General features: G+C 40.6%; 2 protein-coding genes across 3 annotated transcripts in view; one reads left to right on the plus strand and one right to left on the minus strand.

Annotated features, from left to right (window-relative positions):
• The window catches only part of UBE4A (ubiquitination factor E4A), a 42,611-nt gene that overhangs the window by 8,647 nt on the left and 19,559 nt on the right, over positions 1 to 14,405 (minus strand). For both annotated transcript variants that reach the window (XM_006044695.4, XM_025266809.3), the window contains 7 exons: positions 13,238 to 13,358; positions 11,159 to 11,463; positions 9,459 to 9,591; positions 7,944 to 8,131; positions 5,680 to 5,780; positions 5,457 to 5,570; positions 2,326 to 2,500 (listed from right to left, as the gene is read on the minus strand). In XM_006044695.4, coding sequence (XP_006044757.1) covers positions 2,326 to 2,500; positions 5,457 to 5,570; positions 5,680 to 5,780; positions 7,944 to 8,131; positions 9,459 to 9,591; positions 11,159 to 11,463; positions 13,238 to 13,358 — 1,137 coding nt within the window. The remainder of the gene's footprint in view (positions 1 to 2,325; positions 2,501 to 5,456; positions 5,571 to 5,679; positions 5,781 to 7,943; positions 8,132 to 9,458; positions 9,592 to 11,158; positions 11,464 to 13,237; positions 13,359 to 14,405) is intronic.
• LOC102415835 (histone acetyltransferase type B catalytic subunit-like) lies at positions 2,956 to 4,402 on the plus strand. The gene is given in 4 exon segments (XM_025266810.3): positions 2,956 to 3,003; positions 3,057 to 3,341; positions 3,344 to 3,916; positions 3,919 to 4,402. Coding segments are annotated over 4 exon segments (1,242 nt in total). The 5' UTR covers positions 2,956 to 2,996; the 3' UTR covers positions 4,296 to 4,402.

Genomic DNA, 14,405 nt, shown 5'->3' on the forward strand with positions numbered 1-14,405 from the left:
CATTCTGACTCAGGGTCCTTCCTGGTGGCACATGCATTGCTTAGCCAAGATGGATGCCAGGGAGAAGGATTCTTGGAGGGGGTAGGGCACGTGGCATCTCCTTTTGACCTTTCTCAAATTCTTCCGGTTGGTGGTCGTTTAGTTCCATGCTCCTTACCAGGACCTCCTGTCATAAAATAACTCACGCTAATCGCTACTATGGTGCCTGGCCAGGGTAGGCAGTTCAGTCAATGTGTTTCCCCTAACAACTCCCAACTCAGAGACTTCACACTCAAGATACTTCTTGGGAACTGGGGTAGAGGCCTCTTTGTTCTGTAACTTGTTTCAGCGGACAGTGCTGCTACTGCTAAGTCACTGGGGTGGTGTCTGACTCTGTGCGACCCCATAGACGGCAGCCCACCAGGCTCCTCTGTCCCTGGGATTCTCCAGGCAAGAATACTGGAGTGGGTTGCCATTTCCTTCTCCAAGGCAGGCATGCATGCTGAGTTGCTTCAGTCATGTCCGACTCTGTGCAAGCCTATGGACAGCAGCCCACCAGGCTCCTCTGTCCACAGGATTCTCTAGGCAAGAATATTGGAGTGGGTTGCCATTTCCTCTCTAGTGAGCTGAGTGGGTATACTTTTAATAAAAATTTTAATCATTTTTTTGCTTACTTTCAGAGTACCTATCATTAAATCTTTCTAAATTCTCCACCAGAAATGCAGAATTCTAAAAAACAGTTTTTAGAGATGTTTTTTCGAAGTTTCCATTCATCACTCCAATCTGGACTCCAATTTTATAGGCCTATAGTGTGGTGGTCACACAAGCTACCTCCACCATCAGCCTGGGAACTTCCTTTGCATCTCTCTTATGAGATTCCACTTTCCTCCTTCATTTTGACGGAGTATGTTTATCTCTCTGTAGCTTCTCAAGAAAGGGTACACTGAAGTAAATTTGATATCGTCACCTCTGAAAATTTCCTTACATTTACCCTCAAACAGGACTGACGGTTTGCTGGCTATAGAATTCTAGGCTGAAAAGATAATTTTCCATCAGAACTGTGTTACAGCTTCAAATGTCACTGTTGTGATATTCGAAGACATTTTGACGCTTAAACCATTGCACATTACCTGATTTTTCTCGGGGACCTTTTAAGATCTCTTTACCCTGATTTTCTAAAATACCTCAATGATATACCTTAGTGTGGGGGTCTTAAAGATTCCCTGTGTTGGGCACTTGGGGGCTCCTTTTGATTTAGAACCTCTTAGTTTTGGGGAATTTGGAGGGTATTATTTCTTCACTCCCTTTCATTTTTCTCTTTTGAGACTTTCTAGATTGATATTTTCTTCTTTCTCTTCTAATTTCCACCTTTTTTTTTTTTTCCTGTTCTGCTTTCATTGAAGAGTTCCTTGAATTTATTTTCTAACTGTCCTACTGACTTTTCAAAATTTCTTAAGTTGTATTTCTTCAACTTGTTCTTTGGATAATCTCTGGTATTGCCTCTTTGTCCTTGTCTTAGGTATGCTGTATCTTCTTTCATCCCTCTGAGACTTCTAAAGATATCTGAAGGTGTTTTCAGCTATTATTTGTGTTAAGAGGATTTTCTCAAATGCCTGGTGATCCTTGGTTGTCATTTCGTGTGTGTGTGTGTGCTTAGTCACTCAGTTATGTCTAACTCTGTGACCTCATGGATTGTAGCCCGCCAGGCTCCTCTGTCCACAATTTTCCAGGCAAGAATACTGGAGTGGGATTCTCCAGGGGATATTCCCAACGCAGGTCTCCTGCATTGCAGGGCGATTCTTTACCATCAGAGCCATCAGGGATGCCCCCATTTCATATATAACCAATATAAATTATTAATGGAAGTTTTTACTTTTAGATACAAAGTTTTGCAGTGTGTATTTTCTACTTACAGCACAGCTCATTTCTGATTAGCTGCAGTTTAAATGCTTGACAGACTCATGTTGTGAGTGGCTACTGAACTGAATAGTGGAGCTACAGAGGGAGTGGAGATAAATTTTATGTCTCTGATCTACCACATTTAACCAGAGTTCAAGGATATTTTTTCAAGTTAACACAAACACCCCCAGATATATTTATATGGCTATGTTGTCCTCAAGAAAAATGACACTAACTTATGCTTTCTGGCAGCTGTGTGAGGGTGACCATTTCCTCATTTCCATGTCAACAATGGGCAACATTCTTTCTGAAGCTTCTCTAGTGATTCACTTCCTCTCAGACTGTGGAGGAGGATATGGTCACCAGAGCCTCAGTGGGGCTGATCCCTCAACTGAAGCAGATCTTAACCACTGCATTTTTGGGGAAAGCAGTGTGTTGTGTCTTTACCTGATGTCAGAAACGCGAGGGTACCGATTGTTTCATTGGACATGATGTTATGGAAACGTGCTAACTGTCCAAACATCTGTAGGCCAGCCTCCTTCTCTCTTCGGGCTTCTGGAGTCAGATTGTCCCATTCACCTCGGTCCTTCTCAATTTGCTGAATCTTTATCTTGCTCAAATACTACAGAAAGCAGAGGTGGAATGGATCAGAGGACAAAGCGTATTGAAAGGAAGATGATATGTAAGAGGTCCTATTTAAAATCTAGTCCACTAAGCTGGGAAAACCAAGGACTACAGAAGAGACAGGAGGCTTTATTAAGTTTAAAAAGAAATTGTGGAGAGATTTCCCTGGTGGTCCATTGTTTAAGGTTCTGTGCTTCCATGGGTTCCTGGTTTGGAAACTAAGATCCTACATGCCGCATGGCACAGCCTTTAAAAAATTTTTTTAAAAAGAAACTGTGGAAACATTGTTTCAGTCTGGGGAGAGTAATGGGTTATTCCCCTGGAAATATTATAGTCTATGAAACAGAAAGGAGGATAAACAGTATATGAAACATTGATAAAAGCAAACAGGCTACAGGGAAAAAAGGCTGACCCCGTCCTGAAAGAAGGAAAACAAAACCACCCCCCAAAACTGCTTATGAAAAAACAAAGCTCGGGGTGCTCGCAGCTCGGAAATGGCGGGTTTGATTAATTAAATCACTTCCAACTAGTCTTTTTAAAATCCTGTTTCTTAGGATTTGGTGCTATGGAGAAGTTTTTGGTTGAATACAAGAGTGCAGTTGAGAAGAAACTGGCTGAGTACAAATGTAACACCAACACAGCAATTGAACTGAAATTAGTTCGTTTTCCTGAAGATCTTGAGAATGACATTAGAACTTTCTTTCCTGAGTATACCCATCAACTCTTTGGGGATGATGAAACTGCTTTTGGTTACAAGGGTCTGAAGATCTTGTTATATTATATTGCTGATAGCCTATCAACAATGTTCCGTGTGGAATATGCATCTAAAGTTGATGAGAACTTTGTGTAGAGGCAGATGATGTTGAGGGGAAAATTAGACAAATCATTCCACCTGGATTTTGCACAAACACGAATGATTTTCTTTCGTTGCTGGAAAAAGAAGCTGATTTCAAGCCATTTGGAACCTTACTTCACACATACTCTGTTCTCAGTCCAACAGGAGGAGAAAACTTTACCTTTCAGATTTATAAGGCTGACATGACATGTAGAGGCTTTCGAGAATATCATGAAAGGCTTCAGACCTTTTTGATGTGGTTTATTGAAACTGCTAGCTTTATTGACGTGGATGATGAAAGATGGCACTACTTTCTAGTATTTGAGAAGTATAAGGATGGAGCTACACTCTTTGCGACCGTAGGCTACATGACAGTCTATAATTACTATGTGTACCCAGACAAAACCCGGCCACGTGTAAGTCAAATGCTGATATTGACTCCATTTCAAGGTCAAGGCCATGGTGCTCAACTACTTGAAACAGTTCATAGATACTACATTGCATCTCCTTCTGTTCTTGATATTACAGCGGAAGATCCATCCAAAAGCTATGTGAAATTGAGAGACTTGGTGCTTGTGAAGTTTGTCAAGATTTGCCCTGTTTTTCCCGGGAAAAGTTAGGATTCAGTGAAGATATGGCAATAGAGGCTCAACAGAAGTTCAAAATAAATAAGCAACATGCTAGACGGGTTTATGAAATTCTTCGACTACTGGTAACTGACATGAGTGATGCTGAACAATACAGAAGCTATAGACTGGATATTAAAAGAAGACTAATTAGCCCATACAAGAAAAAACAGAGAGATCTTGCTAAAATGAGAAAATGTCTCAGACCGGAAGAACGGACAAACCAGATGAACCAGATAGAAATAAGCATGCAACATGAACAGCTGGAAGAAAGCTTTCAGGAACTCGTGGAAGATTATCGACGTGTCATTGAACGCCTCGCTCAAGAGTAGAGGTTATACTTCTCTGTACAGAAAGTTTGCAAATTTCTGTACATGTGTTGTGAAAATCAGATGATGACTTTAATTTTAAAAAATTTTGTAACATTTTGCTTACATTAAAAGTTATCTATCTTTAGTTGAAAAAAAAAAAAGAAAAGAAAAAACAAAGCTCTATCAAATATGCAAGATGTCTGGAAGGAGAACCATAAATATTTAAAACCCTCTATTTCTCATCACTCTTGCTGTTGCAGCAAGCATGTTATGCTTATAGTCCCATGGAGATGCCATCTGTGTCATCTGTTCTGTTATACAGCTTTTGCCGAGAAAGGTCTATTTATTATAGGACTTGTTTTCTAAGGCAACAGATCTAAAAATCTTCAAGTATGGGATTATGATCAAAGCAGGAGCATTTTTTCACAATTTAAATACAAGTTACTGGGAGACCACTAATCAACATGAGGCCAGTGTGGGCTATCTATCTGACAGGCTACCCTCATGACTTACCTGCTCTGTCTCCCTCTGGGTCACTGCCCTGTCTTACATCTGTTGCAGATAAAGGGAATTTTTATAGGAGCAAGTAGCAGCTCCATAAGAGATGGTTAAGCTGAAGGAGCTGAGTGGCCTCTGGTGTATGTAGTAAAACTCATGTTTCAGATAGAGCTAAAGATTTGGGAAGCAGTGCACAAACGAAAAATACTGATGATTTGGAGTCTCTATGTGAAAAAATTTACCCAAACCAGAGACTTTTTTCAAATAGTGGCATAAAAGTCAGAGTCTTTTAGGAAAGAGGGGTAAGGATCATTGCTTTAGTTGGTCACTGTTACCAATGTCCTGCAATGGAAGAAAGCTGAAAGTCACTAACTGAATGAAGATTCTCTGATTTCTTTCTGTAGTGCTGGACTGATTAGTTGGGCCAGTCTGGCCTTTCTTTCACACTTTCTTTTCCACTCTGCCAAAATCTCATCCTAGCTCGTAAGGCTTCGATGACCCTTGATCTTGGTCTCTAATGGAAGAATATCTATCAAATTAAAACGGCAAGGTTGGCAGTACATTACTACTTTCAAAATTTTGGTGTCCAAGACAGGTACTTGGGGCATGAGGATTGCTCTGTTATGACTAAGAGGTAAAAAGTATGTATGATGGTATAAGAGCAGTTAAATCTGTTTGTTTTACCTGTATGGCTTCATCCAGAAGGAAGATGGCATCATTCATTAGCAGGTTAAGAAAGCGGAGGAAAAGTGGGGGATTCATGGCTTCTAAATTCTTAGAGGCATAGTCAGCCAAATCCTGTAAGACCCAGCCCAAGAGAAAACCAGTTTAGTCTTGAATCACAACCCAATGGGGCTTATCTGCAGTGAAGATAACTCAGTTTTGTTTTCACCAAAAACACTCTCACCTTAATGCTCTCTCGATAGATATCTGTTCCCCACATGTACTTGAGGATGGGATACATGGGGCGGCGGTAATTAAACTTCTGCTCAAACTGATGGGGGTCTCCTGGAGTAAGGTAGAGCAAAACATCAGCAAAGCCAGTGCCATTAGAGAAAGAATACGAGCTTATGTCTATGTGCAGACAGACGGATATCAATCCTATCTAACTCTTTGTGACCCCACAGACTGTAGCCCACCAGGCTCTTCTGTCCATAGGATTTCCCAGGCAAGAAAGATGGAGTGGGTTGACATTTCTCTCTCCAAGGGATCTTCCTGACCCAGGGTCTGAACCTGTGTCTCCTGCACTGGCAGGTGGATTCTTTATCTCTGAGCCACTGGGGAAGCACTATGTCTATGTGTAGCCATTTTTAGAAAATTCTGAATGTGTTAAGGATACTGGTAAAGCCAGTCCTGGGAGTTTAGAAAGATCTAGAGTTGTAGCCAAGTGTTTACTTATTTCCTTATCGATAGAACAAGAGGGAGACAGATATAAAGGATATAGACCTCAGAAAAGGATGAGGACTGCGCTGCAAAATAAAAGCCAAGGGAAACAAATGCTTTCACATCCAAACATAGAGTGCTTATCTGACTCTGAATGAGGCCTCTGAGCTAGCCATTGTGGCAGTGACAGCCACGTGCAGTATGGGCCACTAAAGTAATCCCCACATTCTTCATGGATAACATCCCAGCTCTGGGGCCAACTGGGTCCTGATTACTCTGAAAAATCAGGCCAGGAGCTGAAAATCTGAGGCTTGTACAGCTTTTGACATGCCAAAGGTACCACTAGAGCTCTACAGGCTGGGTCATAATAATAAAGGAGGAGTGTGGGATTTGGAGTCAGAAGACTTCGGTTTTCCTTCTGGGTCCACTTAATGCAAGTCTCTTAAATCTTTTTCAACTTCTACTTTCTCAGAAAATAAAAGTTATTATAATTCACCCTTGGGATTTCCCTGGTGGCCCACTGCTAAGACTGCATTCTCAAGGCAGGGGGCCCAGGTTCATTCCTTGGTCAGGGAACTAGATCCCACATGCCTCAATTAAGAGTTTGCATGCTGCAACTAAAGATTCCACACGCCACAACAAAGACTGAAGATCCTGCAAGCCACAACTAAGACCTTGAGCAGCCAAATAAATAATTATTTTATAATTCATCCTCTAGTATTACAACCAAAGAGTTGTAGTGGCCATAAAATAATTGCAGTGTTCATTGTGCAACTTCTTATATATATATATGTATATATATATAATTAAAATTTACATACACTATCTCAATCATCACTTCAACCCCATTTTATAAATGAGGAAACGAAGTCTCAGAGGTGAGCAAGTAACAAAGTCCGCATTCTAATACAGAAAAGCAGTCAGTAAAATGCTAAATTATCTCTTTAATGTTAACTGTATTTATCACCGGATGGTAGGACATTCCCTTTAAAGGGGTCTTAAATAACTGCTTTGCTATCTTGTTTACTGGTTGAGATGGGGTAATGCTTAACTCAAACACAGCATCTCAAGGTTAGAGCTCAAAAGGCCATGAGAGAAATTAGGCAATGTTTCCTGCTGTTATTCTTAATCTAACAAAGTAGGAGAGTTAAGACTGTCTGGACAAGGTAAAAGAGTATGTCAATCAGCACACTGTCTTACTCTTCACCATTCTGTAATTTTGAGGCAATAAAAATATACAGACTCAGGTTTTAATTGGATAGCCATCAGTCATGTCTGACTCTTTGCGACCCCATGGACTGTAGACTACCAGAATTCTCCATCCATGGGATTTTCCAGGCAAGAGTACTGGAGTGGGTTGCCATTTAATTCTCCAGGGGAATCTTCCCAACCCAGGGATTGAACCTGGTCTCCCACATTGTAGGCGGACACTTTACTGTCTGAGCCACCAGGGAAGTTCATCAAAAAATATAGTAAAGTTATTAAGAGTATATGTCTTTCTTTTTTAAAGTGAGATAGATCTGATTCTACCACTTAGTTGTATGACATAAACAAATAATCTTTTTTGAGTATCCATGTCTTCACAGGGAAACAGGGATAATACAGTAAAACTTTCCTGTATTTTTGACAAGGAAATTCTGACAAGGTGGTGACAAGGAAACACTGTGAAAAAAGCACTTAGCATCAAGGTAGCACATGGTAGATATTCAGTAAATGATGGCTTATGGTATTTTCCATTTAAAAACTGATTAAGCAATGCATTAGTTTCTTGGTTCTAGATTGCTTTACCTGTAAACTCAATGTCTACAAAGACCTTGATGAGAGCTTCTGCAAGGTGGGATGCATAGGGAAAGTTGCAGAACACACGTTTCCGATGGAAGACACTGGATACTAAAGGATTTGGGGTCTGATCCATGTGGGGCATCACTGCTTCCAACACCTCAGCCAGTTTGGCCCTTAGGTGGGGATTCTTCATCCTATGAATAGGGCAGAAAGCAAACTGAGCAAGCAGAAAACTTTACTCCCAAATTTATAACTGTTTTTCTCCACATGAGGAATCAAAACATCATATCATCATATAATATCTGTACAGAGAGTTACAGGGGAAAACAGTACTGAGCAGTTTTGAGTCTGTCACTTTCTTGGGGATATGCAGAGTACACCATTCAGTTCTTAAGATCACAGCTTACCAATAATGAGGGTGAGTATGTAAGTTTTTATTTAATGCTCTGCCTTTCTGTTTATTTCTCTTTAATAATGTATTACTTACTGTTTACTATTCTCTGACAGCTTCACCTGGGATAAACTTGCCTTTCCAGGCTTTCTGGGGGTAAGGACCAGGATATAATTAATTATTCTACATTATTTACAATGCATACCAGGTGTGCCTAACACTTGTTGGTTTAGAATTTCTCACTAGGCCCGTTCAGTTCAGTGGAGGAGTGGGTTCTATCTGCATCTCCCCTACACAGCTCAGGGGACTGTGGCTCTGTGCAGAAAATTCTCACTTACGTACACATTGTTTCCTTTGGTCTACCACCACCAGGAAATCAGAGAAGCAACTCTACAGGTCAGTGAGCATCTTCTTCTGGGAAAGAGGACTGCTGCTGCTGCTGCTGCTAAGTCACTTCAGTCGTGTCCAACTCTGTGTGACCCCATAGATGGCAGCCCACCAGGCTCCCCTGTCCCTGGGATTCTCCAGGCAAGAACACTGGAGTGGGTTGCCATTTCCTTCTCCAATGCATGAAAGTGAAAAGTGAAAGTGAAGTCACTCAGTCGTGTCCGAGTCTTGTTGACCCCATGGACTGCAGCCTACCAGGCTCCTCCGTCCATGGGATTTTCCAGGCAAGAGTACTGGAGTGGGGTGCCATCGCCTTCTCCAGGAAAGAGGACTAGAAGCTGTGAATGTAAGTCTTGAGATCAGAGAGCATTTACCCAAGTTTACTGCTCATCCAATTCAGGACTGTAGAGCAAACTTTGTTATCAGACATTAGAAGATCATCAGTGCCTGGCAAGTTCTCTGGCATGAAGGTTAAGTATTTTAACCAGGGACTAGCAGGGGAATTCCCATCTGGTACCTTATATGCAGGTTCAAATTCTCTGTGGGCAAAGTCCTTTGTTTATTATGCCTCTCAAGTATGGGATTTTGGGCTACTCATAAGGATAGTCAGGTGATTCATTAATGTTAACACAACTTCTGAAGGCAACCCCTTATGATTCAGGCTTGTTTATTTCTTGGCTTAGAAGTCTTCTGAATGTTTCACAGCTCTACACTGTGACAGAGCCACGCTTTCAGCACGTCACCTTTCTATGCTTCCAGTGAAAATGGTGATAAAATGAAGGACATGTTCCAAGGAATCTGCCGATGTCTCCAAGATGTCATCGGCAAAGCGACGGAGAAAAATGAGGAAATCACCCAAGTTATCTGCAAAAAATTCTGAGAAAGAAAATTTTCACTGGAATTAGCCAAACATCTGACTCTCTGTATTAAGCAATATTTAAATTCTTCTCTTTTACTCTACTTAGTGAAGGTTTACAAGAACCCCAAATGTTCTGCAGGTACTAGGAAGGATGATAAGTTAAAAAAATGCAGGATCTCCTTTGAATGTAAGGCAATTTTTAGTTTTATCCAAGTAAATGGAAGAACAGTAGAGATATAAAACGTTGTTAACACACCAGTGCAGTTTAAGAAAGTACACTGATGGATATATATTTCCACACTCAAGATTAACTGTGAGTTAAAATAACCCTTCAGATGAAGAATCTTGAATAGAGATGAAAACATTAGATGACTATGGTCATCAGTCTCTGGGGTGCTCCACTGACCCTAGCCTTCTTGTATTTATGCCCTTGTATATCTCCTCCTCCACTACTCCAGAGATGATGGCATGTCATTTCCATAATTAGGCTATAAAAGCCTACAGCTTCCATTTTTGTCCCCTGATCTGAGAGACGCCAGCTGCCATACCATGAATAGTTACTAAAAAGAGTCCTGTGTGGCCTGGAAAAGAAGCCAGCAAGCAACTGTGATCTGCCAGCAACCACATGACGGCTTGTAAGCAGATCCTCCAGCCCTGGTCGAGTCTTCAGATTCCTATGGCCCTGGTGGATAGCCTGGCTGCAACTTGGACCATGCAGCTAAGCTGATCCTGGATTGCTGACCTGAGGGAACTGTGTGTAATAATGTTTGTTGTTTGAAGTTGCTATGTTTGGGGTAATCTGTTACTCAGCAATCAACGACTAGTACAGGGATTAAGAGCATGTAACCTGTACCAAGGGGAAAAGAAGTGCAGAGGGATAAATTAGGAGTTTGGGATTAACACATACATACTACTATATGTATGTAGGACCTACTGTATAGGTCCTGTGCTATACAGTAAGTCAACAAGGACCTACTGTATAGCACAGGAAATTTCTCAAATTTTCCAATTATATGGAAAAAAAATCTGAAAAAGAATGTATGTATGTATATATATAACTGAATCACTTTGCTGTACACCTGGAACCAACACAATATTGTAAATCAACTATATTCCAAGATATAATAAAAATTAAAGAAAAAAAATGTAACCTAAATTTGATGGACAATATCTGCTGACCTCTCAACCAATATAACAGACATACACACTCTCCGTTCTGGGTTAACCAAGAGATGACTTTTTTTCCCTAAAGACTAGCACAGGGGGGAGGGTTAGACAGATAAGTTTATAAGTTGAATGACAAACTATATTAATGATAGAAACTAACAGCTCAGAAAACCCTGACTGCACTTCACCCTCTGAAGACTATTTTCTGATCTGCAGAGCAGTGGCAACATAACTGAGGAACCAGCTGTCAGTTCTCCCAGGCTCCGACCAACAGACATTATCTACGAGTTTGAGTTATTTCTCCAAAAACAGCTGAATGATAGCTAAGGTAGGATATTTTGTGTATTATACTTTCAAAGTGACCCAGTTAAACTCAGATGGCTATAAATAGGAAGTTCCCAAGGGAGAGCAGCTCACCTGGCACGTAAGCCAAAGAACTGTAGCCATCTGGCAAAGGAAAAGTCAACTCCATCAGCTGTGAGCCCTCGTTGCCTATGGCCAGCTGAACCAGGAGAACAGCCATGGACACCTGCAAGTTTAGGCAGTTTTGTAGCATCTGCGGCTCAGTCATGGCCGTCTTGGTAGAAAGATAGACGGTCATCAGTCGTTCAAACTGCTCCCGGAGGTTGTCAGCAGCAGGGTTGGAACTTTGCTGAGCATCCCGCCAGGCTACCTGCAGCCGATGCAGATTCTGGTTGATTTTTACCATCTGATCATGCAACCTGCCCTCAAGAAAGCAGAAGAGACTGGGTCAGAAGGCTCACACACAGATGGCTGAGTACAGACTGTTTCTGAAAAACAAATCCTCATGTATTTATTCTAGTACCCCCTTTTAGGATGTAGAGCTGCAGCTGTGAGGACACAGACAGCACACACGTTACTGACAGGACCGGGCTGGGAGTAGAGCACGGGGCAAATGTTATTCAACATATAGTTAGTTGCCTTTGGCTTAAATGCACTATCCAAAGAATCGTGGCTTGGCTGAGCAGGGTGTAGACTGGGCTTTTATTATGTACGATATGTAATGATTAGGCAAAGTACAAGATAGTTTGACACCACCCAAGGGCAATGATTGTACTTGGATGTGGGTATATGGACAGTCTTTTCATGGTTAGTAGAGAACTAAAGCTGGTGAGAATGGAGTCCAGATTAGCAGTGGTGGTGATGGTAGTGGTGGTTTAGTCACTAAGTTGTGTCCGACTTCTGCAACCCCATGGAATGAGGCCTGCAAGGCTTCTCTGTCCTTGGGATTTCCCAGGCAAGAATACTGGAGCGGGTTACCATTTCCTTCTCCGGGGGATCTTCCTGACCCAGGGATCAAACCCAGGTCTCCTGCACTGCAGGCAGATTCTTTACAGACTGAGCCACCAGGCACTTCCCAGATTAGCAATGACCACATATAAACCAGAAGCCACCTGGAATGCAACCTAACAGTAGCTTCCAGTCCTCGGATGGTCAATAAAAATTAAATGATTCTTCAAAAAGGGTCATCCAAATGTTCTCTAATGAAAGGAAGACCCAGAGTTCAATGTCATGGAGACTTGTGTCTGCGTGTACAGTCCAAACTCATTCTCTCTGGTCCCGTGGACGATGTCTAGTGTTAGTTAGCCAATAATGAGAAACTAGATGACTTTTACTTTCTGTTTTAATAGGTTAATAAATACATGGTAAGTTGTTATCTACTGTCTCATTTAAAATATCAATGACAGAGAGAGAAAGTAATCTCTAGTGAAGATATAATTTCATTTTTTGAAAAATCTGATGAGCTTTGAAAAATGCTATGTCATTTTAAGTTTCCCAAAAAGGCATTAAAAATTGCTGTCCTCAATATGCCTTCCTATAGGCTATAACTATGAGTGAGTAGCTATTTTCCCCCTTATTTATAAAATGTTCATCACAATCAGCTAAATCAGAGGGGGGGGAAAATCATAGAACGACATGTGGTTAGCCAGAACCAGACCATTTTCGGAAGTTACACACCTTAGCTTTCAAATTTTCACACATCCAGAATCCTCTTTGATACACAGATTTTTATGATCGTTCTGAAATCTCTTAAAACACTTCTTTTTGTCAATTTTGTCTCTCTATACCATAGAATAAAGCTTTCTCTTTTTTCATCAGGCATAGTAAGTAATGAAAATTGAAGAGCAGAATGTGAAATATTAAAGGAAAATTCCACTTGTGTGGATGACATAAGGAAGATAGTGATTTAAAAATGTGCAGATCAAAAGAAATATATAGTGTATCTTTACACTATATTTATTAATATACTGTATCTTTAATAAAAAAGTTTAACAGGTCAAAAATGCAAAATAAATTCAAGGTACATGGATAAAGCCAGTTGATCTAGACACAGATTAATGCGTATAATGCCTTTTCCTTTTAGATCCTAATGTAAGCCTTCAGAATAAAGTGAGATTATTATAATACTCACTTTTAACCTTCTGATATCAACACAACCAAACAGTTCTTTCCTAATGACATCAGAGGAGCTACCTGTGAAATCCCAAGTACAAGGTGTACTCTGTCAGGACAAGGTTCTCTGTTACAAGGTTGTAGTTCTGGGGAAACTTTGGCTCCTGTACAGCTGGAATCAAACAGGTCTCTTTGTCCAAACCTCAAAGAAATGAAAAGGAAGAGTAAATGTCTTGCCATAGACATCTATCTTGGCTCCAGTGTCCCTTTATTCTAGTTCAACTTCCATCCTGCTTCCAGTGAACTGAGTAATATCTTCTTAAAAACAGATCTTGTAACATTCCTACTCTCTTGGTCTAAAAATGTCTTTTAGCTTCTGTCTATAGAAATGCAGTTAAATCTTTTTAGCTTGGTCATGAAATCACCAAATATTAAAAGGAATGATAGATAGCACTGTAGATTTTTCCAGGAGATAGGTAATCATTTGTTACTATTCTGTGCTTTTCTGTATATAAGATTATTTGCTTTTGAGCATGTGTTACTTTTATAATTAGAAGAGCTAAAAAACTGGAAGTACATAATAATTAAGAGTGATTCATTCTGAGTGGTAGAACTAAGAGTGGTTTATTTCCTTCTTTTCACTTCTCTGTATTATTTGAGTTTTCTCCAATTTGGCTTCAACATTCTTCCTCCCCAGGCTTATTTCCTGCCAGTTTCCATACCCCTTCCCCCAGCTACCCCATGTTCTAGCCATGTGGAGCGTCCTACTGTTCTTAGTTGTTTCACAGTCTGTACCTTCACAGTTATTTCCTCTATAAAAGGGATTCCTTTGCTTGATAAACCCAACACATTTTTCAAGACTCAACTATGAAGACCTCCACCTTCTGCAGAATTCATCATTTACTCCCTTCTCTGGATTCCTAGCCCTAGACCGTATTATGATGATCTGTTAACATATCTGCCTCCTTTTGGATCCTTTGAGTTCAAAAAGGACAGGGACTGTCCTTTATTCATTTTCCTAAGAATGAATGAATGAGTGAATATCCAAGTCTGCCAAATTCAGAGAGAAAGTCTCAGTAAAGCATAACATCTAAAACTATCCGTTTTTAAAAGTCTGTCTTTTAAAAATTTATAATAGCTTTTCTTTTTGCCTTATCTTCTTTGAGAAAGAGGGACCTTTGTGGAAAAGGATATGGAAGTGAAGGCCTTATGTTACACACACACAGTTTTGAGATGACCAGCTCCCCCC

The sequence above is a fragment of the Bubalus bubalis genome, chromosome 16 (genome assembly GCF_019923935.1).
Source record: "Bubalus bubalis isolate 160015118507 breed Murrah chromosome 16, NDDB_SH_1, whole genome shotgun sequence".
NCBI lineage: Eukaryota > Metazoa > Chordata > Mammalia > Artiodactyla > Bovidae > Bubalus > Bubalus bubalis.